The sequence below is a fragment of the Plectropomus leopardus genome, chromosome 7 (genome assembly GCF_026936395.1).
Source record: "Plectropomus leopardus strain MGB_pleo_1.0 chromosome 7, ASM2693639v1, whole genome shotgun sequence".
NCBI classification, from domain to species: Eukaryota; Metazoa; Chordata; class Actinopteri; order Perciformes; family Serranidae; genus Plectropomus; species Plectropomus leopardus.
Genome location: NC_142182.1, coordinates 21,180,838 through 21,206,162, shown reverse-complemented (window position 1 = coordinate 21,206,162; position 25,325 = coordinate 21,180,838). Strand labels below are relative to the sequence as shown.

Below are 25,325 nucleotides of genomic sequence, written 5' to 3'. Positions count from 1 at the left end.
GATCTGAGAGCACATTTGAAATATGGTAAACATACCCTGCTACAGAAACTAGCAGAGCTTTGGCACTTTATCAATCGCTCCTACTGAAAGCAAAGGTGTGGCAGTTTCCATCCTGTTTAGAGATCCTCCTTTTGAAACACACATCTGTGATAAATGCACACATTGCCACAGGTAAAGATGTCTTGCGCAAAACCCTGCTGACAGATATATGAGAGCGCAAAATATCTTAAACGCTAGACAACAAAAGTTGATTCATATTTTTTCCTGTTGTAGTTTGTATGAGAAATTTAGCATTGTTCAACAGTTTTACCCAGATTTCTGTGTTTACACAAACTCTTAGCATTGGGACATAATATTGGGTGTGTTATTTAACCCAAATCTGGAGGTTTTACCCCAAATTTTGGGGTAAAACCTGGTTTTTGATTCATGTTTTACCCATTCTTGTTATTATTATTATTTTATATTTTGTTTTTACTCACTATCAGATTTTTGTAAATACACAGCTTTTTCTTCAATTAATAAGAATCTGAGTCATCTTTGACCAAATGTTCATGTTTTTAACCACACAGTTAAGTATTTATGTTTTCAGCAATTTGTTTCAACTTGTTTTGTTTTTTACTACCCCTTCTGCAATTTAGACACTGTATGGGTCCTGTTTTACCTGGTTTACAAGGTCCAACTTGCATCTCTGGGTTTGAACCTAATTTCAAAATATTAACAATTTAAACTTTTTAAAAAAAAAAATCAATAAAAAAATATACAGTTGCAACAGAACAAATGAAAATCTTAACTGGTCCCATAATTTATGATAGGAGAATAACATGGAGCATTTATTGTAATCATATTGTAACTTCAGTACGTGTTGAGTTTGGCATTTAAATCTCTTAAATTGGAACATTTTGTGTGAACCTGCTGGATGCATACATGTAGAGATAAACAAAATGGTATAAACCATACAACTGTTTAAATCAGCACACAAACATTAAGGTGTGACAAAATTACACAGGGTCTTCATTGTTCCCCTGATATCCATTAGTGCTGCTAAGGTGATTGGATTCCCTCTAGGGGCACATAAGGTACTTCTGGCTCAAGTGAATATTTTACATACCTCACGCATTCGTGACATCCAGACCTCATCAGAATTTTCCATTTGTAGCGAGCTGGTGCTGTTCTGCAGCTGCACGGACAACATCATGGGTGCTTTTGGGGCTGGGCACTGCCACTTGGGCAGGGCAAGAATGGCCAGGGTCGGAGTAATGAAACTGAATGTCCCACCCTGGAGGATGGGTAACCTGCAAGTCAGTAAATCGACTGGGTTAAAGGTCAGAGGTCATCGCAGCAAACGATGTCAAGTCTCTGCGGACTAACATAACCTGGATGAGTTCAAAGCAAGCTTGAAGGGAGAGCTGAGAACTTTAATGAGCATGTTGATTTCTCACAGAGCCAGGATCTGGTCAGTCGAGTCAGGACCGACCTAAACAGACATTCACACTGTTCTCTCTCTAATACCTTAGTTGTTATCAGTGTCAAATATTGCCATGCATAGACAGGCTGCCCAAGGCATCGAAGCGTTACTATATGGCAACGTGGGAATAAGAAGGGGCTGGTTCAAACCAGCTTAAAATGTTCACACACTGATATTACACGGTGGAAGACATTCATAGTAGTTAAATTATTGTTTTAGAAACTCAGACCAAAATTAATACAGAGATTTAGGATCTAATATAACAAACGTAGCAGTTTTGGTTGCCTACAGTGATTGCGCTAAACCTTTTGGGCTCATGACTCCCTTAAAACAAACAACTGATGCTTATCAAATTCAAGGAAGGATCCTTCAAACTTTGAAACCTGGACCGACAATAGTAAAACAGTAAAAGTTGAAAATGCCCCCAAAAAAGAGAGAATGAAAAAATATTTTGTTTTCTTTTAAAGTGAAAAATGAGAAGAGAACTACATTATATCTATAAAAGAAATCTATATTTACAATTATGTCAAAAATATATAAATTTATTTTTTTAGCACTGTGTTCGGGAACCACTAACCTTAATCCAACCTAAAAAAGAAGGCAGATCAAACATTGTCTTCATGAAACTTTGAGATTGAAACTTACAGAGTACGTGTGCAAGCAGTATGTGATATCTTTTCTTCATAACTACTCACTCACAGGCATAATTTAAACTTTCACTGCAACAATACTCCTGCAGGACATTTTCTCAACAGTTATTATAATCTGCACTTATCCTGTCTAATGTCTGCATTTTTAATCTCTCATTATTTTTTAAATGCATAACTCTCCCAAAAATTTCACATAATATACCCACATTTTTTATGTTAAAAACACTTGCTGTTGAGGACTGAAATGAATTGACTATAAATATAAATATTAATTTCAAACCATGCAACAAGTTGTTGTCTATACCAGTTTAAAGTTAAATTGAAAGACATATTTTCACAGTGCCTGTGCATGTATTTTCTTCTTTTTGTGCTGCAATGTATGTACTTGCATGCACTTTTGTGTGTGCGCATTTGTGTTTTTATCCTTATATTCCCTTGTTCAACAAAGCCCTTCATACCACAGTTTTGAATAGGACAATTAAAGCAAAGATTAACCTACTTATTATTCAGTGTCAAAGTATTTGCCGGGATCCCATTTTTGTCCTTTAAGCTTTTGCCAAACTATGTGGGTGGAGACCTCAAACAAAGCATTAGCTATTTGCTCAGGCTCACAGTTACAGCAGTGGGAAAAGAAAAGTGTATTGAACTGTGTGTGGGAGGCAGCTGCACAGTGGTAAATCGCGGATTGATGCATTGGCTTCGGAAAGATTTTCCTATCAAAGTGCCAAACAGCTTCCTGGATTTTACATCACTGTTATGAAAGGAAAGCCACAAATTAAGCTGCGTAAAACTTTGGAGGTCATGAGGCTTTGAGGAAAACTATTTCAGAACTTATCCTGAAGGGTAAATCTCATTTCCACTGTTAGTGTCACGTAGAGCTCGGCGGGAGACTGACTCACTATTTCACTGTGCTGCTTATGCTGAGCTGCTGCTCATGTTACAAATAAAGCTCCGGGGACTCATTTCAGAAATGTTATAAGCTTTCTATTTTATGTCAGTTTAGAATGACATTTAGGATTTTCTGGATTTTCCAGTATTACAGAAACAACCCCTTCTTGATTAAAGGACACAGTGGACTCACAATCGACATGCCAAGGGACTCAACCTATTATTTCCCTGATATTGCCACATTGTGAACAGCAAATACGTGTTGACATGAGCAGGAAAAGGGCGAGTAAAGGTTAGGTGTAAGCAGTCATTGGCTGGTGCGTTGAGTTATATTATGATGAACTAAAGTCTCTGTTTAGTAAAAGTATTGGGCGAAGGTAAATTATGACTTTCTCATGATATGCACAAATACAATCTTGTAAAATGTCATTTTAGAAAGGAACTTGTATAAATACAATTGTTTGTTTTTAAAGCAATATAATGAGGGTGTTAGAGTGGGAATAATGATGTATGACTGGGGTTGTCAAAAAAATTAAATTTTTAAATTTTCTTAAATAATTGCTGAATTTCAATAGTGAATCGCAATTAATCACTATTTTTTTATCACATGTTTACAATTACGTTATTTTGCAATTCAAAACAATTTTGAAGTCCACATTAACAATGTCAAGCCATTCTTATCACATTACATTGCTTAGGAATCAAATGACAGCATTTGCACTTTTCAGGAGTTTAAGTTTAGTTGCTTTTTCTGATTCATAACATTCTGTATGTGTTAAACTATTGTTCCCTGCAATGCTAAGACATATGCAATGCTAAGACTTGTCCCCAGCTTGGGGACATCACTGAGGTCAGTCTTCCACCATGTTGGCTGGTCTACAGTCAGTTGCATCAGATTTACGCAAATTCTTCTATGTAGTTTCAACCACCGTCTGTGGTGATTAAAACATACTCCTAAATAGTGCCGGCTTTGACGATGTGGTTACCGGCTGATATCAGTCTGATTAGCCTAATTATTATCAGGTGGTAGCAATTTCAAGACTGTTGAAGGACCCCAATATGCATTCAATTACTATGGACAAAAGTAACACAATTATACTGCATGCAAAAAAAACAACAACAAAAAAAAAGCACGGCATGATTTTTGCGCAAATCTACCTGGGACTAGCGTAAGTGGGCATGTCTGTAAAGGGCAGACTCACTGGTACCCATAGAACCCATTTTCATTCAGATATCTAAACATTTAGCCTAACGTTGGAGCCTTATTTAGCCGTTACCTTCCTAAGAAGCTAGCCAGACCACTGTACCACTGGATCCCTCATGTCTTGATATGATACCAGAATCATCCCTCTGGTTCTAAGACTCAGCTCAGTACAGCCTCTGAAAGATAGCAATGGCAGCTGACGACTAATGCATACAAATAAAAATAAACGCGTAATGTATGGACCTTAATTGCAACACAATTAACACTGACAACCCTATGCATAATATTAAGTAAAACAGGCTTTTAAAGCAGATTTTAAAATGTTTAACTGGTTAATGCTTACTGATGTCTTTAAAACAGTTATTTTTTGTACTTTAGATTTCTTTGTTTCGCTGGCACAAGGGAGGGAATAAATAAGAAAAGCAAAATAAACACAACAAAACATCACTATTGGTATCAGCCCAGAGTTTCAAAATCGGTGCATCCCTGCTTGAAACTCCAGTGAAAAAAAAACAAACAGTTTGCATATTTTTCTGTAACAAGCCTCTGGCTCTGCTTTGGTTGAACAAAAAAGCTTGTAAAACCATCACAGGATCACTGCAAGGACATGTTGTATGTGAGGCTAGATGACAGAGGTATGCTGTCAAGTAGTACTCGCGAATTCAGATTTAAATACTTGCTTGTCCTCATCATCAGAGGGTTAAAACAGTCACGGCAAGTGTGTGTGCGTGTGTGTGTGCGTGTGTGTGTGTGTATATGTGTGCAAATATGTGTGTGCGTGCGCATGTGTGTGTGCACGAGTATCGGTATCTTTTTATCTTGGGAACATTCTTAACATTCTTAATTCTCTTGGGGCATTCTCTAAGTTTTTACCTGCAATAAATCTTAAACCTGACTGACTGCGCCACTTAAAACATACACACGCGAACACACACACGCACACACACACACGCACACGCACACACACACACACACACACACACACACACACACACAAAAGTTGTCAAATCTCACGTGTATGTGTGTGAAAGACCGCATGTGGAAATATCTTAAGCATCAGGTTTATTGGTGCTGTAAGACAGTGAGGGGGCGTTACCTGGTACCAATGGCTGTTTGCAGCAGAGTACATATTCCTGACACAAAGAATATGGTGCAGATGAGCTGGCTTTTGGCGACATTGTTGTCTTTTATGCAGAGGGGCTCGGCCAGGATCAGCGGGATTGCAATGATGCCTCCAAACGCGAGGATGTAATGCTGCAAAGGCAGAGGAAAGTGGATCAGTTTTAAGGGGTTAAAAAGAACATTTCCACTTCACACAAAATGAATCCCATTCTCTTGATTTCTTATGAATTCTGCCAGTTCTCATCTTGATATGTAAATATGAAGTATATCTCTCATCCCCATGACATTTTTTCTCAAATCGTTTCTGTTGCACTGCAGGGAATGATGGAAAAGGAAGATGCTAAAAGGAAAAAACTTTAATAATAGCTGATACGTATCTAGATGAGTTACTGTAAATGACAGAAAAAAATGAAGTTTCTTTTATGAAATACAGAAAAATAAAAGTAACATTGAAACAGAGTTGCTGATTTTTGACTTTTTGGCACAGCAGGTCATTCCAGGTCACATTATCTGTGTGTACTCTCGGATGTCTTATGCAGCACTGTGATCTGAGTTTTGTGCCAACAATCATTCACACACAGATAAGTACTCCAATTTCAACAGACAAAGAAGTCGTGTCATTCCCTTGTAAAACAACTCCTATTAGTACAGTCTGATGCGGCACCTCTATCACCACAAAATTATTTGGCAATGTCATAGAAAACTGTTAGAGGACATGAAACATGAACATTTTCTAACGTGACACCTCTGTGTCTGGCTTCAAAGTAAGCGATCTAACAGCTTCAGCTCCCCATCGGAAATTGTCGTCTGATGGCAAGGTTTAGCAGTGACAATATTTTTAATATAGCATACACATAAATTGACACACTTTTTTTTTTATTTTGTTAAAAGACATTTTGTTGCTGTCCCAGTCCACAGCAGTACATTGCTTAGCTTCCCTGTTGAAAATCCAAACCGGGGGCGTGTCGTCGGCCATCTACTGTGTGTAATACACTGACTATTGATAAGTACCTTGTACCAGTGGTTCCCAACTGGTCCAGCCACACGGCCCAGATTCCTCCTTAGTCACTAGTTCAATTTTCACAGATTATAAAATAGCACATAACACAGACAAGTTTTTACTTCACAAGATGTAAACCACACATCGGCTTTGAACACAAAGAAATAAAATGCACTGCAAGAATAAACAGACACTTGGCACCTCAAAATAAAACGTCTGTGTTTTTTTTATAAACTTGACACATTCACGAGTCACTTGCAGTCCATTTAGAATGGACCCAACAGCCCAGTTTGGACCACAACCCACCACTTGGGCCTTGTACAACCCCACCTCAAAAGATTTGAACTATCCTTTGAAGGTTTCGTTAAGTTTAGCAAATCAAAAGCAAAGTTTAATACTTTAAAGATACCCACTAGCTAAATATCAAAGTGCTTAGCCATGTTCATGTAATAGAAAGTGACCTCTTGCAACCTCAAGGCTTAAGAAGCTGCCAAAATAGTCGGAAAAGACTCTGAAACAAGCGTACACAGTTCAAGCTCAAATCTGATCCTGTTCTTTACAGATCCAAGCCTGGCTACTTACAATGTTAGCTTGCATACAGAGGAGCACTTTATTTTGTTTTCAGCTTTCTTTAATATTTTGTTGTCAATGCATTGTCCCCCAAACTCTATATGTCTGAAGAGGAAAACAATTGAAGGCAGATGTTGATGGCCTCACTAAATTTAGGATTTAGGGAGTTGGTAGAAGGGAATCTATATTAGTTGTTGGTGATGGTGTAGCTGAAGGTTAAAGTGTGGCCAGATGCTGGGATTATCTACTGAGCCTTCATGACAAATTGTGGTCTAAATCAAATTAAGCGCAAGGAGGACACAACTTGATGACCCCGGTGAAATGCCCTGTGACATGCAGCTGAGGTGGCTGGTGAGCGCTGATGCTTGTCTACCAATCCTGCAGATTTAAAGCATGCTATGTCATGATGTGATGAAGTCAAACTTCAACAGATTTGTTGTGACTTTACAGCAAATTTCTGGGAAATGGGTGAGTTTGCGCTTATATAAAAACAGTGATGTGACCAAAAAGGGCAAACCACTCAAAAAAAAAAAAGAAAAAAAAGCTCAAGAAAATGAATTGTCCCAGTGGAAAAAGAAGTTAACTGCAGCTTTTACAATAACAGACTTTCTTTGGGTGGACAACAAACTTCTCTTCTTCATGTTTTGGTTTGTTTGTTTAGACTTTTAAATGCTTCGGTTAGGCTGCACAGTATTTTGAGCTTATACTGAGGCCCGCTTTTCTTTAATTTCCACAAAAAACAGGTATTTTATCACACAGCAGGCTTCAAAACAAATATATTTACATTTATATTTACATGGACAAAACCCATTTATGATCTGTTTTTTGTAATATTCTGTTTATGTGTTTGACCATGTAAACAGTATCTTCCATTTATGAGAAACCTGAATATGTTTGCTGGAATACATATGCGTAATGTGCATAATCTAATATTTCTGTGCTCATTTAAACACCATTTCCCAAATATGATTATTACCAGGACAAGCACTATAAATGGGTTATTTATGTCTATGTAACTACAGTTAATGAGAAAGGCAAGGTTAAATTGACCTTGACCTTTAACCCTTGACCACCAACATCTAATGAGTTCATTGTTGAATTCAAGGGGAGGTTTGTGCCAAATTTAATGAAATTCCCTCAAGCCATTCCTGAGATATCTCATTCATGTCAATTGGCTGGATGGATGTGGAGAACCCAAAAAAATAATAAATCTGGCCATGGCTTTCAACTAGCATAAAAATGTGGAGCTCCAGGCGACATTTTTGGCCAGCCTTGTTTAAAAAAGATAAAGAATTTAAGCGTTAACCCAATTAATTCGTGTTTAAGATGGAGACACCACATGAAAAGCTTGTAGGAATGGGAGCTATAGCTAAGATAAAGCTGAATAAACTGTTTTCAATGCATCCATCTCCAATATGCAGAGTAAATTGTACAGATTAATAGTTAAAGGATATTTGATGTGCACATAGTACTGGGGGCTTGCTTATTTTAAAACAGTCTTATAATTCAAAAAATGCCCTGCGGGAAGCGAATGATGCCATCAGGAGAAATCGGATGAAACTTTTTATAGTAGCTGCTGATTTTAATCAAGTCATTCTTCAACTTCAAAGATGACAAATGTAATTTTGTTTTTTTAAAACTTTGTTTTAAAAAATGACCAATAAGTTTACCTTCTACCTTCCTCTACATTCTGCTTACACAAAGTGTAACAAGATCTCCTGTGCACCATGTGTTTTGAGACAACCAAAAGTCACTCCACTTCAAGAGTGCAAAGCAAACAGATACCTACTGCCTTCATATGGCGGTAAAGAGAATCCCGAGTGTAAAGGAAAGGCTGTCAGTATAGTATAGTACCAAGGCGCACCAGAAACATGAGTGTTGTGCCCGTAATATATTTAGCGATATATTACTAAACATATTATATATTACTAACAATTATTTTTTTTGATCGATTTTTTTTTTTGATTAATCGATTAATCTATCGATTATTTACTCTAGATATGCTGCAGCTGAAACACAGCTCACACGCGCCTGACAAGCGATGCTCGGGCGAGCAGCGTGCACGCTCTAACTTGATACATGGGCGCCGAAATAATAAGCGACACGCCCGGTGCTGCTCACGCTGTCATTACGCATGCTGTGTGAAATGGTGGGACGTGTCGACGTACGTTACGTGACTTGACATGTTCACGTAATTCATTACTTCCATCACGTAAAGATATTATAGCAAAATCTCCCCATAACAGCCCAAAAGCTTTTCCTTTGGTCCATGGATCAGCCTCAGGCCTTTAATACACAAGCTAAAAAGCTAAATAAAGCAGAAAATATTTCAATCTAAAAATATCTAACTAGCTGATTAATCACTGCGTCGTCAAAGTGTATTCATTCTACAGGGTCTCCTTGTAACTAATTTTACCGCATGATTCAAATGTCATGGCTGCTCAAACTTATTGAACTCATGGCCTTCGGATCTTCTGATTTTCTTATGTAAACTCAAGGAGCACTTTTTCTCATGTCCTTTTTCCATTACACTGCCCTGTTTATCAGAAACATTCTCTTTTATTGTTCTAATGTTCTTTTTCTGTGGAGAAAACCTTCTCTCACCTTGGACTTCCGCCAATAATAAGCACTATAAAGTACTGACAAACAAGTTTTGTCTTCCAACATGAGATTCAAAGAGGTCTGATTTATTGTCAAATGTTGACAACTGCTGGATTAAAGGATGACAGGTTTAATGTCAGATTCAAATCCTTTTGGATTATCAACTTACTATAAATGACAGCTGCTTAAAAAAGAAAGGGTTTAACATTTCAAGTGCTTTAAATCATGTAAACATTAAAAATACTGTGACTTGTTTTAAGTACTGTTTAACAAGGCTTTGGCATTTCAATGTGAATGACCACAAAACTTGGCATTTCATGATCATATTGTTATGAATTAGTCTTTTATTTATTAATATAGTTTATTTTGCACAGTTATCTTTCTATTTTGCTATCCCTTTGCTGCTGCAATGTTGGAAATTTCCCCACTGTGGGACTAATAAAGGATTATCTTATCTTATCTTATCTTATCTTATCTTTACCCAGACGAGGACTGAGCAATTCTAAAATTCACAACGAGAGACACAGGATGAGATGTGCTGGAAAGTTTTAGGACACAAAGCAGAAAGAGGGTGCTGTTCTTCCACACATAATATTTTATAATTGGTAAAATGGTAAGATGGTAAGATGGTAAAAAAAAATTCCCATCCAATATCTTTGTCTTTGTCCAAAAAAGGACCATCTTCTACATGCTGGGATACAGCTGGGTTGTTTAAATAGGATTTGAGGTTTGAGAAATGCTACAGGCATGGCTCCAAGTCTGATATTTTTCTAGTGATTACTGTAGGAAGATATCATAATAGTTGTTATAATGTATTGCTGCTTAATACCTGGAACCAGCTACTGTAAGTTATCTGAATAATTTATTTTGTAAAAGCATTTCAAATACTGGTTTTTGACTTATTTGTGCATGCACATCATAATTTAATACTTGTTTAATTTACTGTACAATTATTTGATCATTGAAAAAATGCCATCTCACGAATTTACACTAAATTGTTTTCACCCAAATGCATTGTGTTTAAAGCTCCACTAATCAATATTATTTCTTTTAGCGTTGAATAACTTTTTGCAATGATAAAAGTGGCTGTTTACGGTGACAAACCCAAAGAGAATTATTACACACTTTGCAACACTATCATGGTTTTAATCTTATTTCAGCTCATTGCAATGTGTTTTTTGGAACATCCACCTAATGGTTCAGTCCCATTTCACCCTTGTTTCCAGCAGTGGCAGGCAGTTGTTAAACCAAAAAGCTGCAGCACATCTAGAGAAATGGTGGCTCGCAGTTTTTTTAAGAGTGACGTTCGTGTTAGTTGACTCTTTACCAATTTATACTGCAGTTTAAAGTCTCTCTCTGTCACAGAGATGAGGAAATACAAAGATGTTTGTTTTACCTCAACTTTCTTGCTTCTCTTTCAAAACAAAAGCTATCTGACTGTGTCTCTGTGGACAGAATGCCATCAGTTGCTGATACAATGCATTTTATTTTGAAATATTTACAGGACGGAGTTGTCAGCTCTGCAGGAGCTTGCATAACTTCATAAATGAGTGGAATATGTGCTTATAAATATGAAAATACAGCACTCATATCAGCAGACAGCGATATGCCTTAAGGCCCAGTTAAGGCTGGTCTATTCTGATGCAGAAAGAATATACTAGTTAGAATTATTTCTGTAAGAGAGAAGTTACAGTGTTAATCAAATTGTACTAATTTTACTGTAAGATGTTATGTTGGACTGCAAGGTTTGATGTTTGTTACTGTAACAAAGAGTAACTGTTTTGGTCCTCCTCCCAAAAGTGACTTGAATTTTACATTGTTTTATTTATTTTGCTGTTGGATTGGTAAATGTAGATTGCACTACATTCCTTTTACTTGAATGGAACAAGCTCTTGCATTAATTTCATTTTGGAGAGACTTTATATCAGACTGTAAAACACAGATTACCAGTTACGACTGGGCTATTTTTTGTTGGGGAATAATGCCCTGCACTGTATGTCAAGTTATAAAATGTTATTTTTCAGTAAATTTGTTGTTATATTAATCAATTAATTGATTATTTGAAAAAATAATCTATAGATTAATCAATAAAAAAATAATTGTTAGGTGCAGCCCTACAGTATTCATGACATAAACTGTGTAACATTCATTTATTCTAATATATCTGGCAACCTGCCCCTCATGATGACGACGCTTGTGTCAAAGTATAGCTGCAAGTGCAGCATTTCATGAATATGAAGTAGTGCAGCGTCTGTGATAGAGTTAGCAAAGCCCCTAATGCTAATGTTAGTCTGGCGGTGGAGTCCCCAAGCCCCAGTGGCTCCAATTGCTCTCAGTAGATGGAAATCAGACACCCAAGTCAAAACATATTGACCATTATGAACCAAGAGGAAATGACACAGTAAAAAAGTTTATCCTGAAAGACAGTCATTCATTTCAGTGAGTGAAGTTGGTTTAGGTTTGCTAGATAACTGCTGATAGGTATGCTGAGAATAAAGTTTAAGCTGCCCTTATAACAATAAACAATAATTAACAAGGAGTACAATTGTGTTTTTCTTTTTCTTTACCAAAGGAAACTGTGAAGGTTGACAAGCTAAGTTTCGGTATCGTTAAGCAGTGCCGGTATTGGTATCAATGAAATCCTAATAATACCCATTCCTAATCAGCACTGCCTAGTTTTACTGTTTGATCTGATTTTGGTGGAAGTTTGACAGACAAAGAGGGGTGGATGTGTCTCTTGATCAGTGGTATACTCTTTGTGTACGTTATAAGGGTGGCAGGACTTGCGGCAGTTGGCAATCCGAAAATGTGAAAGTACAGCCTGTAGTTCAGGCACCCGATCCGAGAGCCAGCAAAACACCAACAAATGACATAAATTACATCATTTGCAAGAGTAATTTACCTGGAAGCCAAGCAGGATGCAGAGATACCACGGTGGTCTGTCATTGAGGGAGTAAACCAAATCTGCACCTTTGTCCACAGGCTCTTCCAGGGCCTCTGTTTGTGGTTCCCCAATATCAACCGTCAGCTGTGGCTGTTCATCACTGTCTTTGCCCTTGTAAAGAAGCAAAAGTGAACAAGTTAGGAATTCATCAAACCCATCTATCCAAGGAACATCAAATAAAAAACAATATTTTCTTAAAGCTTAAATCCACCGAAACTATTTGGACATCAACCCCCGACCTACATTTTTTTAAAAACACAAACATTCTTAAATATAATCATTCACTGTTGTTGTGAACATAGAGACTCCAACAGAGCCAAAGGTTTCAGAATAGTTATATATTTTTTTCTTTTTCTTTGAAACAGAGGATAGTTCAGGGAGACAGTCCATCTTTACTGTAATCTGCTCAGATGAGAGACATAAATCCTAATTGTTCGCAAGGGAGTTGATGTGAGTGAAGACATGGGGGACATCCATATGGACGATAGCGAAGGGCTGCTGGGGTGAACAAATTATATATTCTCCAAAATCCTTTCGAGGCTGATGATGAAGGTGCATTGCGCTGAACTTTTGTTTTTGAGAAAGCATGAGTGGAGGCAAAAGTTGTAGAGCGTGATAAATCACTGTCAACTCTCGGGATCATAACATCCTTGTTGTTGTGTTGAAGAGGTTGAAGAGGAGGCACTGACTTTGGCCCTACTTCCTGAGAGTTGTTGGATTAGCAGCCAAAGTTGTATATAAATACATGAAAAGAAAGTGTTTGGACAGCATATAAATATGCAGTATGTCTTGCATTAATCAAACTACAAATACAAATTACCTGCTTTTGTCGCTACAAACATGGCTGGAAATGTCCCAAACTGTCATTAGAAAATACCCACTTTTGCTGTTACAAACACAGCGTGAAATGTCATGAACTGCTGTTAAAATCATTGCAACAAACATGGGTGAACCAGCTCTCGTTAACTCTGACTGTGTGCTAAAAAAACAGCTGGAACGCAGCATACTCTCATAAAAAACAACCAGACAAATACACGGACAAATGGACCAGTGATGTCCAGGCTTTACTGAGCATAGGCGACAAGGGAAATACAACAGGATTTTGGCTCATTAAAGGGAAATATAAAAATATGCCATAACTGGTTTATGTCACTAAACTTTAATATTAACTATTGGTAGGGAAAATGCAAACAGACAAAAACCCTTGAAGGTATGTAGCTCTCAGGGAGTCCCCACTACTGATTGGTCTGAAAACATTAAAAATTCTACAGAACAATAAAATAACTTAACAGCCTACAATTTCCTTAAGCTGCCAGTGGTATAAAAAGTAAATTTTGGTTGAAAGGTATGAGTGTGTGTGCCCACTTGGTTGTATTTAGGTTTAACAACCGGGGAAAAAGTACTGACATCTGAACCTCTGTGCTCTGATTTATGTCGCCAACAGCACTAGAGGCACATTAAACTAAAGTGTGGACTAAACAACATGAAGTCTGAATGAGGAGCTTAAAAAATGTGAGGACATGAAGGAATTTCAAAAGAGGTTCAAAGAGATGATTTTCAGGAGGTGCAATCTTGTCAATCTTAGTCTATTCTAATGTTCAATTTATTTATGGTGCTGGTTATTCCTTCATAGCACTCAAATTTGAAATCCATATTTGTATATATATATATATATATATATATATATATATTTGATAAAAGTACATACATCAATCATGAATTTATAATTGTGATATAATGTAAGACTATTGAAATGGAGAACTACACAATTTGATCAGTTTACATTGTTTATTATTATTAATAGGAAGCTGAATAGCTAATCTTCAGGGGTTTATAGAGAAGGGGTGAAGACAATCTACAGCTTTAAGTTTGAGGTAAATTTATGTAAGGTTGCTGACACATTAAAGACTAGTAGCATTTGTTTAGTGGACAGGGAAATACATATGAGGTGATTTGTTAAATATGCTAAATATAAAAAACGGAAATAGATTTTTGTGTTTGTTTTGTCCATTTTTTTTTTATTTATTTATTTGGCATCCTTTGGGAAAGAGTAGTAGCTGATGGTGGTGAATGCAAGCATGACTTGTTTTAACAACTATTAAATCAGAGTGATCCTAAAGGCCACCCTGCTGCGTGAGACTAGGGGCTGTGTTCAAACACAAAGAGGTCTGTAAATTCTTAAAGCAGGCCGCAAGGGACAGATCAGATTCCTGTGGGATTGTACAAACACTTTTGAAGATGTTTGAAGTGTAGGTATGCCAGGTTTGGTCGTTACATATGCGTTAAAACTATAAAGTTACAGAATTAGACATTTGGCCACTATGTATCAAAAAACATCAATTGTAACCATATATTTGGTACCATACATTTTCTGTCTTCTGTTTTCAGGATTGTGTATTTTCGATTATATATCTGTGTACATACAGGCCCATGGAATGCCTCAGATGTCCCAGGAGCTGTATATAAATGCAAAGAGGTCAGTTCCCTCTTAATACGGTCCACATGGGACAGATCAGTTTCCAAACAGTTCTTACAAACAATATTGAGGATGTGAATGTGTGAAGTGTTTAAAGCAAGTTAGTCAATGACAAGGTATTCAGAGGGGTGTTTTGAAGGTGCAACTGGTGAAACATTAGGTAATGACATATGAGATGGCAAAGACAAGGCGAAACAAATTCGACATCCTCTAGAAAAACAAATTAAATGTACAAAAAAATGTTACACGACATTTTTAGATCTGTTAGATTCGTCTTTTTTTTCTTTTTTTTTTAAAGGCCAGTGTGTAGTATTTTGTGGCATCTAACGGTGAGGTTGCAGAGCTGAAACTTCTCCTGTGTGCCAAGTGTGTCGTAAAACTGCAGTGGCCTAAAAGTAATCAATCATCATCATAATCAACTTCACTGATAACAAAAATGTCAATTTGATATTATATTTTGGTTGGTTATGACAGAGGCAGTTGGATGTGAATAAATAAGCTCAATCCACTTCATAAAGGATGGCCCGAAACCAAATTTTTTTAGTGTAAACATCATATAGGGCCATTCAACTTGGTCAAAGGCACGCTGTGCATCCAAGGAGATTATCACTGATTCTAAAGCTAAAGTATCCCGTCCAGCGTGGTCCAGACGGTTGCAGTTTTTTTTTTTTTGGGAAATATGTTTATTGATTTTCAATGAGAAAAATGAAAGAAAATATATAGAAAATGGAGAGAAAGAAGAAGTAGAGGAAGAAAAGAAGAGGAGAAAAGAAAAAAAAAGAGTAAAGAACATAGCACATCGAGCACAGTGATACTTCATGGTCATAAAATGAGTACTATAGATAGAATATAAAAGCAGAAAAATAAATAAATAAAAGTAAAATAAATAGTAGACATACATAACATCATTGTTTGCACTGTAAGGTTTTGTACAATAGCCAGTGTCTATGGGCTCACATTTTTGAGATAATTCAGTACTGGGTCCCATATTTTATCAAACGTATCCCCTCTATCTTCATTGTAGAACCTCAGTCTCTCCAGATACTATTATAGTATTTGACAGTTCTCCCAACCATGAGTTATAAGTAGGCACCGAGTCCATTTTCCACACACGCAAAAGCATCTTTTTAGCAATCACCATCCCAAATTGAACTGCCCTTCTTTCAAATTTATTAACAGAAGAAAGGACGCTTGTGGCTCCTAGAATGGCGACCAGGGGGTCGGGTGCCAGACTTTTACCAAAAGCTTTGGAAAAACACTCAAAAATACATTTCCAAAATAAATAAAGTTTACTGCATGCCCAGAATGAGTGCGCTAGATTTCCTATCGAAGATTTACATCGGTTACATGTTGGAGGGACATCTGGATAAAATTTATGTAGCTTCTCTTGTGAGTAATGGAGTCTATGGAGCACTTTATACTGTAATAGGTTGTGCCTGGTGTTAACTGAACATTTCTGTATGGTACGTAGACATTCTTCCCATATCTCATCTGTTATTTCCATATTCAACTCATCTGCCCGTGCTTTTTTATAAGTTTGTGAATTCACTGGAGCTACATCATGGAGCATTCGATAAAAAACAGAGATTGCCCCGCGAGTGCCCGGGTTCAGACTGTTAATAGTCTCTAGAGCATTGTGTTTATTCAAAACTTCAAAATTTGGTAAATTTTTTTTAACAAAATCTCTAATCTGTAAAAACCTGAAAAAACCTGAGGCAGGTATACCAAACTTGACTTGTAATTGTGTAAATGAGGCAAAATGTCCTCCCATATACAAATCATTTATGTTATTAATGCCTTTCTGTTTCCAATCAGAGAAAGCAATATCATTCAGGCCAGGTATGAATGCGTGATTTTCACAGATTGGAGTATCAATATATACACTTGGGGCCTTGATATGAAGTTTTATCTGCTCCCATGTGCGTATAGTACCATTGATTACAAAGCTGTTATTAAACTGTGATTTTCTGATTTTGGTGGGGCTGTTGAGCAATGCCAACAAGGAGGTTTTGTTGCATAGGGATTGTTCTAAGCATAGCCAGGCAGGGCAGGAGAGTGAAGAGGAGGGGGGGCCTTTTCTCCACCAAGCAAGTATAGATAGATGAGCTGCCCAGTAATACATTTTAAAATTTGGTAAAGCAAAGCCACTTATATTTTTACGTTTGCACAGGTGTTTTTTGTAGTTCCAAAGAAAAGGTACAATAATTGCGTCTAATTGTTTAAAGTAATGCTAGGCGATGTAACATGGAAGAGACTGAAAAAGATGTAAGAAACGTGGCAGTGCAGTCATCTTAATTGCATTGATTCTACCTACAAGAGAAATAGGAAGAGTCTTTGTTTAAGTTGTTCAACTTTATTCTGCCAATTCTTTTGTAGAAGGTCCTCTGGGTTTTTTGTAACTGCTATACCAAGATATGAGAAGTCTTTAAATGCCTTTTTAAAAGGAGTAGATTGTATAAATGTCATATCAGTTTCGTTAGAAATTGGCATTAACTCACTCTTGTCCCAGTTAACGGAAAATCCAGAGAGTCTGCCAAAGTTGCTAATTAAAGTCAAAAGATGAGGTATGGAGACTTGGGGATGAGAGATGAATAAAAGAATGTCGTCCGCGTACAGTGAAATATGATGTTCTTGTCCGTGAATGTTAATAGGAGATATCAAACGACTTTGTCTAATACTAACTGCTAACGGTTCTATAACAATCGAAAATAGGAAAGGGGAGAGGGGGCATCCCTGACGGGTCCCACGACTGATCGCAAAAGGGGGAGAAATATTTTGGTTGGTTATGACAGAGGCAGTTGAATGTGAATAAATAAGCTCAATCCACTTCATAAAGGATGGCCCGAAACCAAATTTTTTTAGTGTAAACATCATATAGGGCCATTCAACTTGGTCAAAGGCACGCTGTGCATCCAAGGAGATTATCACTGATTCTTCAATATGTTCTGTATACAGAATGTGGAACAAGCGGCGCAAATTAAAGTACATATGTCTGCCTGGCATGAAACCTGATTGGTCAGGATGAATAATAGAACAGATGTGTTCCTTTAATCTATTGGCTAAGACTTTACCAAGAATTTTGGTTTCAATAGGTAGCAGGGAGATAGAACGATATGAGGAGACCAGGTTAGGGTCATGCCCAGGTTTGGGTATAAGTGAAATATTGGCCTTGTATAGAGTAGGGGGCAACTTAGAGACCATCAATGAGTGATTAAACATTCTTAGTATAAATGGGGAGAATTTATGACTGAATTCCTTAAAAAATTCGATGCAAAAGCCATCAGGCCCTGCTCCCTTGTTGTTGGGGAAAGAAGAAATAACTTCTTTCATCTCGTTCAAATTGATGTCTGCATCCAATGAGGAGGAAGATTCTCTTGATAGGCTAGGCAGTCTTAGATTTTCGAAAAATGTATCCATATTCTCCGAGTCAAATCCACCTTGTGACTGACAGACACGTTCATAAAAATTAGCAAAACAGTCATTAATTTTTTCAGGATCCGTCAGGGAAGACCCATCACCCCTCTTGATTGAGCGTATGGACCTGGATGCCTGAGATTGTTTTAACTGGCGTGCAAGTAACCTTTGGGGTTTATCCCCAAACTCAAAGTATTTTTGTCTTACTTGAACCAGCAAGTGTGAAACATTTTTGGACAATATAGATTTGTACTCATATTTTAATGCTGAGATCTTTTTCAGCACTTCCGGCTTATTATCAACTCTATATAATGCCTCTAAATTTGATAATTGACTGTCTATTTCAGTTAATCTGGCCTTTGATTTTCTTTTGTCGGCTGCCTCATAAGATATGATGTGGCCCCTGAGAACAGACTTCATGGCCTCCCAAAGTGTGGAGTCGCTAACTTCACCATTATCATTAGTGTTTATATAGAGATCTATTTTGCTTGAAAGGTAGGAACAAAATTCCTTCTCTTTCAGTAAAGTATTATTTAGCCGCCAGTTGAATTCTCCATGTTTATGATTCAGATTGAGCTTTAAAGAGACTGGAGCGTGATCTGAAATTAGAATATTATTATATTTACATTCTGTGACTTGTGACAATAGTTTTGAATCCAATATAAAATAATCAATCCTTGAATAACATTTATGAACGGCTGAGAAATATGAAAAATCTCTTGCTGTGGGATTAAGGAGCCTCCATATGTCTACCAAATTACAGGACTGTATTAAATTATTAAGAGTGATACTACTCTTTGATACATTAATCTGAGAGTTTTGCCGATCGAGGACCGAGTCCAAAACACAATTAAAGTCTCCACATAGGATTATATTTGTGTTAGAAGTATTGGATATAGTGTTGAAAAGATCTTGAAAGAAAATGGGGTCATCAAAATTGGGGCCATACAAATTTATCAAGGTTACTGGTACTGAATTTAGCTCCCCTTTAACAAATAAATATCTACCTCTGTCATCAGAAATAGTTTGTTTATGTACAAAAGGAATGCTTTTCTTAATAAGGATTGCAACTCCTCTTGCTTTTGTACTAAAGTTTGATTGGAAAACGTGAGATGCCCATGAAGGACATAATATCTTAGCTGTAGTTTTTTTAATATGCGTTTCTTGGAGGAAACATATATCAGCTTTGAGTGTACGTAAATGAGCATATACTTTTCCTCTTTTTAATGGGCTATTCATCCCCCTTACATTCCAACTGACTAAAGTAATTTCTTCATTACTGCGCTTTCTTGAACCTCTTAACATAAATATTGTCTACAGTGTAAAATGACTTATTACATGACCATGACAAAAAGAGGTGTGCAATAAACTAAGAAAATATATGTGCTGAAACATAGAGAACCCTGAACAGTCTCTGAACGCATGAACAGAACCCAAGAGGGAAACAAACCCACGAGCGGTGTTTCCATACCCCAGACGGTTGCAGTTTACTGTTTGTCTGCTCCCAAGCATGATACATTAGGATTATCATCACATGGAACGTGTTTCTGTTTGTAGTAGTTTCATAAACTTTCAACACCACTGTTAATATTACACCATGTGTTATCTTATATTGCTAATTGGCTATTTAATATTTTCTGTTTACTTTGCACGAGTGCAAAAATGGCTTAAACTTGTGTTTAAAATTGCTGTTTCAGTGTGTGACGGTTGTTGCAGTCTGTGACTGCAGTTTCAGAGTGTGATTGCTGTTACAGTCTATAAAGTTATTTTTACCAGTGATCACCTCAACTGCATATACTGTACATCCAGTGATGAAATAAATTAATGTAATAACCATTTAAAGTTTTAAGTCAAATAATTTACAAAAAAATACTGATTAACAGTGCTTAAATAAATGTTTGTGTAACAGGAATAATTTTGAGTTTGAGGTCCTCTATTCTTCTGATTAGGCATCTAACACATATTGTCTTTAATATTATATTAATTATTATCAGTATTAATATAACACAGCAGTGATGTAGATATTAGACTAATTTTAATATACACTGCTATTATCATTGTGGCTTTTTTTAGTGAAGATGACTAAATAAAATTGAGTGTGAAAAGGTATCACTTCAGATTATTTCCTTCCAAACTGTAATGAGGAGAAATAATTGCGTGGACCCATTTCATTCAGAACCCAAAAATATCAGTGACATTGCAAACATTATGAAATGCTTAGCCGTCGAAGAAGTCAATAAAGACGCCAGTTATAGACAAGGCTCCTCTCGCCTACAGTCAGTTACATAAGGCTGACACACAAAGTATATAGTGTATATACAGCATATACAGTATATGTTGGAATTGGGAGAGGAATACAAAGTGACATCATTGATTTAACTTTGAACAATTCTGATTTTGAAACTAGCATGGGGACTATGTAAAAAGGTTGGACTTCTCTCTGTTATGTAGGTCAGCAAGACCCACAACCACACCCCTGATACCAAATTTAATTTGAATTCTGAATGAAACAACATTAAGAAACTGGAATTTATATCGTGTGCTCTGTGTTTGCCCCTTGATTCCCATTTAGGATTTATTAAGTTTACATGTCACCACCAAATGTATCACTGCAATAATAGGAGTACAAAACAACTCAGGACCAGTGAAGTTAAGTTTCTCAGTTCAAAGAGCACTACAGTTCAAGATTAAGGCTAAATAACCCTTTCGAACTACTTTAAAAACATGACTTCATGAGTCAAAGACATTCTCCATCTCAACCCCTGATACCATAGCTTTACACTAATCAAAGGTAGACTAGGTAGAATTATCCTAAAAACACAGGTGTAAGATTGTAAGCAGTAGGCTTCATGGAGCCAACAAAAACCTGCATATATAGCAAGGTTAAATGCCAAACAAGAGTTAATCCAGGGTTGGCGTTTATTTTCACTTTGACTGGCAAATGTGTTTTCAAACACTAACAAATCTACATAGTATACCTTTAAATTGTCCCTATAAAAGTAGACTTTTTGTGGGGTTTTTTTTAATGTTTATCCTTCTGACTGGATCCCTCAAATATTAAACTAGAGCCAGCATGCAAGATGAAATCCATACTCTAATGAACCTCAGGAAATTTCATACCAAGGTCCCACAACCGGGAACAAAACCACATGCTGCAGCCTTTCACTCTGCAACCTGCTGTGTCTCAGAGGGTGAGTGTGGTATTCATTCAGCACCTCAAACAAGAGACGAACACCTTGTTGTATGCATCCCACCGTTGTTTCTCTCTCATGTGAGAATTTACTCTCACTCAGGAGGTAGTGTACACGGATATATCCTTCCGTAATTACATGGCCATTTGCTTCCATCTAGTGGTCATCTACGAGCACTCCAGTAACCACAGGAAACAAGGGCAAGCAAGTGGAGGGATCCGCATAACCAGCGGTGGAACTACGGTTTCTGCTATTTCCAGGGTTATTCATTCATTCATTATCCACAACCGCTTATCCTATTGAGGGTTGCAGGGGGGCGCTGGAGCCTATCCCAGCTGACATTGGGCGCAAGACAGGGGACACCCTGAAAAGGTTGCCAGAAAATCATGCCAATACAAAGGGTTAATCCATGTGAATAAAAACTCTTTTTTTATTTTACTTCTAACGCTAGCCTCTTAATTACTTTGGAGATTAAGAAAAGTCCCTTCGTCCATCTGTCATTGGTCATCACTCACTCTGACTAATGATGTGACATTATTACTCACTCACTTACTCACTTCTATGTTCATATATTTGAATGTATTGATTTATCATTAGAAGCGCTATTGGTGTATGTATATATGTAAATGTAATTTAAATATATATATACATACATACACACCATCGTTCAGTTTGATTGTACCACAACTTAGGAACACAGAGCATACTCTCGGCACAGACGAAGCAGCGGAACAGCACGCGCAGTGAAAGTGAAACTGCTAATTTGCTCTGGGTATAAAAGTTTGCTTTTGCAGCAGCTGTTCCTCTCATCCATGAATCTGATCAGAGCTGATCAGTTTGATGGATAAAAGGAGCACATCAATTATGCACCCCGCCTCTCAGACTCCTCTAAATGCTGAAATAAAAGAAGTCATGAAGAGTTCCACCTGTGTTCCCTTCACTGAACTGCAAAACATCTGTAGTCAGAGAGGTGAAACAGAATGATTTAAAAAAAAAAAGTGTGTGCTTTCTTTTTTTAAAGGAATTTTTCTGACAGGATTAAGCTGCTTAAAGTAGAGATTGCTAGTTAATTATTAATTCATTCACCAACACTGCAGTACTTGCCCTACTCAGTTACCCCAACTATTATCCATGGTATGACATATTTTCTTCTCTTGTTTTAAATACTGCTTCTTGTCTGCCATTACTTTATATTTTTGGGGGTATGACAAGCATAATCACTTCCCTGCTCATGAATGCATCACTTCCTATTGATTTATGTAATTTGCAACAAAATACTGTGAAACACTGCAACTACTACCTCTAGTAGCTTATACACAAACATGTAAATTTTTGACAGTTCTGTCGTTAGTATCCAGAATCATTTACAACAAAAACCTGAGAATAAAACTAAATCATCACTAAAATTAAAAACAACCACCAGTAAGGCGAGCGAGGGTCAGAGTTACTGTACCATGACAGTTTTCTGGCATCCAGAGGACTCTAAAGTCCAGCAAAAAGTAATAGGATATGGGATCCACGCAGAGAGTAAGAAGCTCTGTTTCATGTGAAGTCGGCCTTTTGTTTTGGGAGTTGAGCTTCTTTCCTGTGTTGATACCTGAAACCCTGGACTCCACTGGACTCAAAGCTAAACTCACTTACAAAAGCTCACTTGTACAAAAGACAAGAAAATGCCACAACATATTTGCTTTCCAATGTCTTTGCTTTGCATTGCGTGCCAAGATTGGGACTGAGATCTCTTATATGCTACATGCGTTTGTTTATAGCTTTAAACACTGCAGAAAATATTTTTTGTTTGTTTGTTTTTTAAAATACTGATATTCAATGAAAATATTGTATTCAACAGCCAAAATTACATCTTCTATTGGATACGAATATCTGCCAGTTGCATCTTGTTATATTTTTAATGATATTCTATTATATATTTGATGAAAAAATCAAATCAATATGATTTTTCGCCATTTCTTAGATGTTTTCAAAGTAATAGTACTAGTAAAGATCTAGAAAAAATAAGTGGAAACAATACTGGTACTAGTAATACGACTAATTCTATAGGATCAAATTGACGTGTAGGTATACTAAAATATTACAAGCATTATAACAGCATGGTTTGAAAATCTTTAACAATTTTATAACATACAAAATTGTTACAATAGAGGTGATATCTCTTAAATATACTTATTTGTCAATGAGATTTTAATATACTGTATATCACTGTAATCTGGGGGGAGTTTTCTCCCCAAAGAGTAAAGAAACAACCTGCAGCCCTAATAGGTAGATTTAGTTTCCTGATACACTTTACGGACAACATACTTAAGATTGACTCAGACTGGTTTCAAGGGAAAAAAATAAGTGCCTAGGTTCTTGTGAAATATATTTACATGTGAAATATATTTACATGCTCAAAGCCTAAAAAATGAAATATGAAAACTGAATCGGGATGTCCACGTCACCAGGCTCAAATGAATTGCATAAATGCATACATCGAAGTTCAACATCCTTGAATTTATTGTTTGGTCATTTGTCATTGTGTCAGGTCGAATACAATCCAAGTCCCTGTGCCTTTGCCTGTATTATTTTGTAGATGTTGACAGACTGATGTGTTCGCCCATATGTAGTCCTGTTTGTTTGGTGTTCCCATCGTCCTAAATTCTTCAGTTAATTGGGAAGGGGTTAAAAAAGGGGGAAAAATCAACCCTGGGCTCAGCTGTGTACACTTGCACACCCCATGCAGCCAGACTTTGACACCCACACATCCCACTTTAGTATCCTTTATCTAGTTTGTTTCTTGGTTTTAAAAATGAGCATTTCTGGTTTGAGTTCAGAGCTCAACTATAATAAAGACTGACATTTGCCACAATCAATTCCACTGAAATATCCCACCTTTTGTGGAACACATTCACACTTTCACATTCCACAGTGGCTTACATTTAGCTCTTACTGTTGTAATGCAAGAAAAAGAAGTCCTGTATTTCTCTCTCTTGGTCTTACCAAAAATAATAACTTCTATATTCTAATTATTCATAATAAAAAGATGTGCACATGACTGCTTTATCTCCTCGCCCAGTCTTCACATTTTTATTTTGTTGGTGTCGCAAAACCAAACTAAAGATGACCTGCCACTTACCCCAAATCCAGGATTGACTGTCCCCTGCTCCTTGAGTCCCAGCTCTATTTTCTCCTCTGTAGTGAGACGCATTCTAATAAAATGAGCCAAGGTAGTGTATAGTTGCCTCTAGACTCCAAACAGATTCACAAACACACAGTGGAAGTCAAACTCTGACTGACCTAAGAGGACAACGTGAACGCCTGCCTCACGTCACCAGGGAAACCAAGTATTACAGTCAGAAGGAGAGTGGCTCAGTTATTTTGTAATCTCCTCTGTGGCTCTGAAACGTTTCTGGTCTGCAGCTGAGAAATGTAAGCTTTCGTTACTCTGACTTGCGGTCATGTGCCTGCTGTTGTGTGACGATGGATCCTATGAGAGGAGACAAGAAAGTTTGTCACATGAATCTTTTGTCATACTCATTAAGATCTTCTCTTGTCAAAAAGGTCAGAGTTCAGATATTTTGGGGAATAAGAGTAAGGACTTCTCTAGGTATCAACCTCTGGTTTTTGATTTGCTTCCTGGCTGTTTCACTATTTTTTTAATGAAGATAGAGTAGTTCAACTGTACTACAATGGACACTATATTATTTAGGTAAGATGACATTGTCATTAGTATCAGTTTATGTCCCTGACAGATCATTCTGTTCTGCTCCAGAACAAAAGCAATAGTGCTTTCAGTTCATTTTCCCTTA

General features: G+C 37.0%; 1 protein-coding gene across 1 annotated transcript in view; it reads right to left on the bottom strand.

Annotated features, from left to right (window-relative positions):
• LOC121943502 (solute carrier family 23 member 2) overlaps window positions 1-24,893 on the bottom strand; it is a 51,147-nt gene extending 26,254 nt beyond the window's left edge. The window contains exons 1-4 of the mRNA XM_088080185.1: window positions 24,653-24,893; window positions 12,403-12,555; window positions 5,304-5,461; window positions 1,109-1,292 (exon numbers count right to left, since the gene is read on the bottom strand). Of these exons, the coding sequence (XP_087936311.1) occupies window positions 1,109-1,292; window positions 5,304-5,461; window positions 12,403-12,555; window positions 24,653-24,724 (567 nt within the window). The 5' untranslated portion in view covers window positions 24,725-24,893. The remainder of the gene's footprint in view (window positions 1-1,108; window positions 1,293-5,303; window positions 5,462-12,402; window positions 12,556-24,652) is intronic.
• Between the last annotated feature and the right edge of the window lie 432 nt (window positions 24,894-25,325).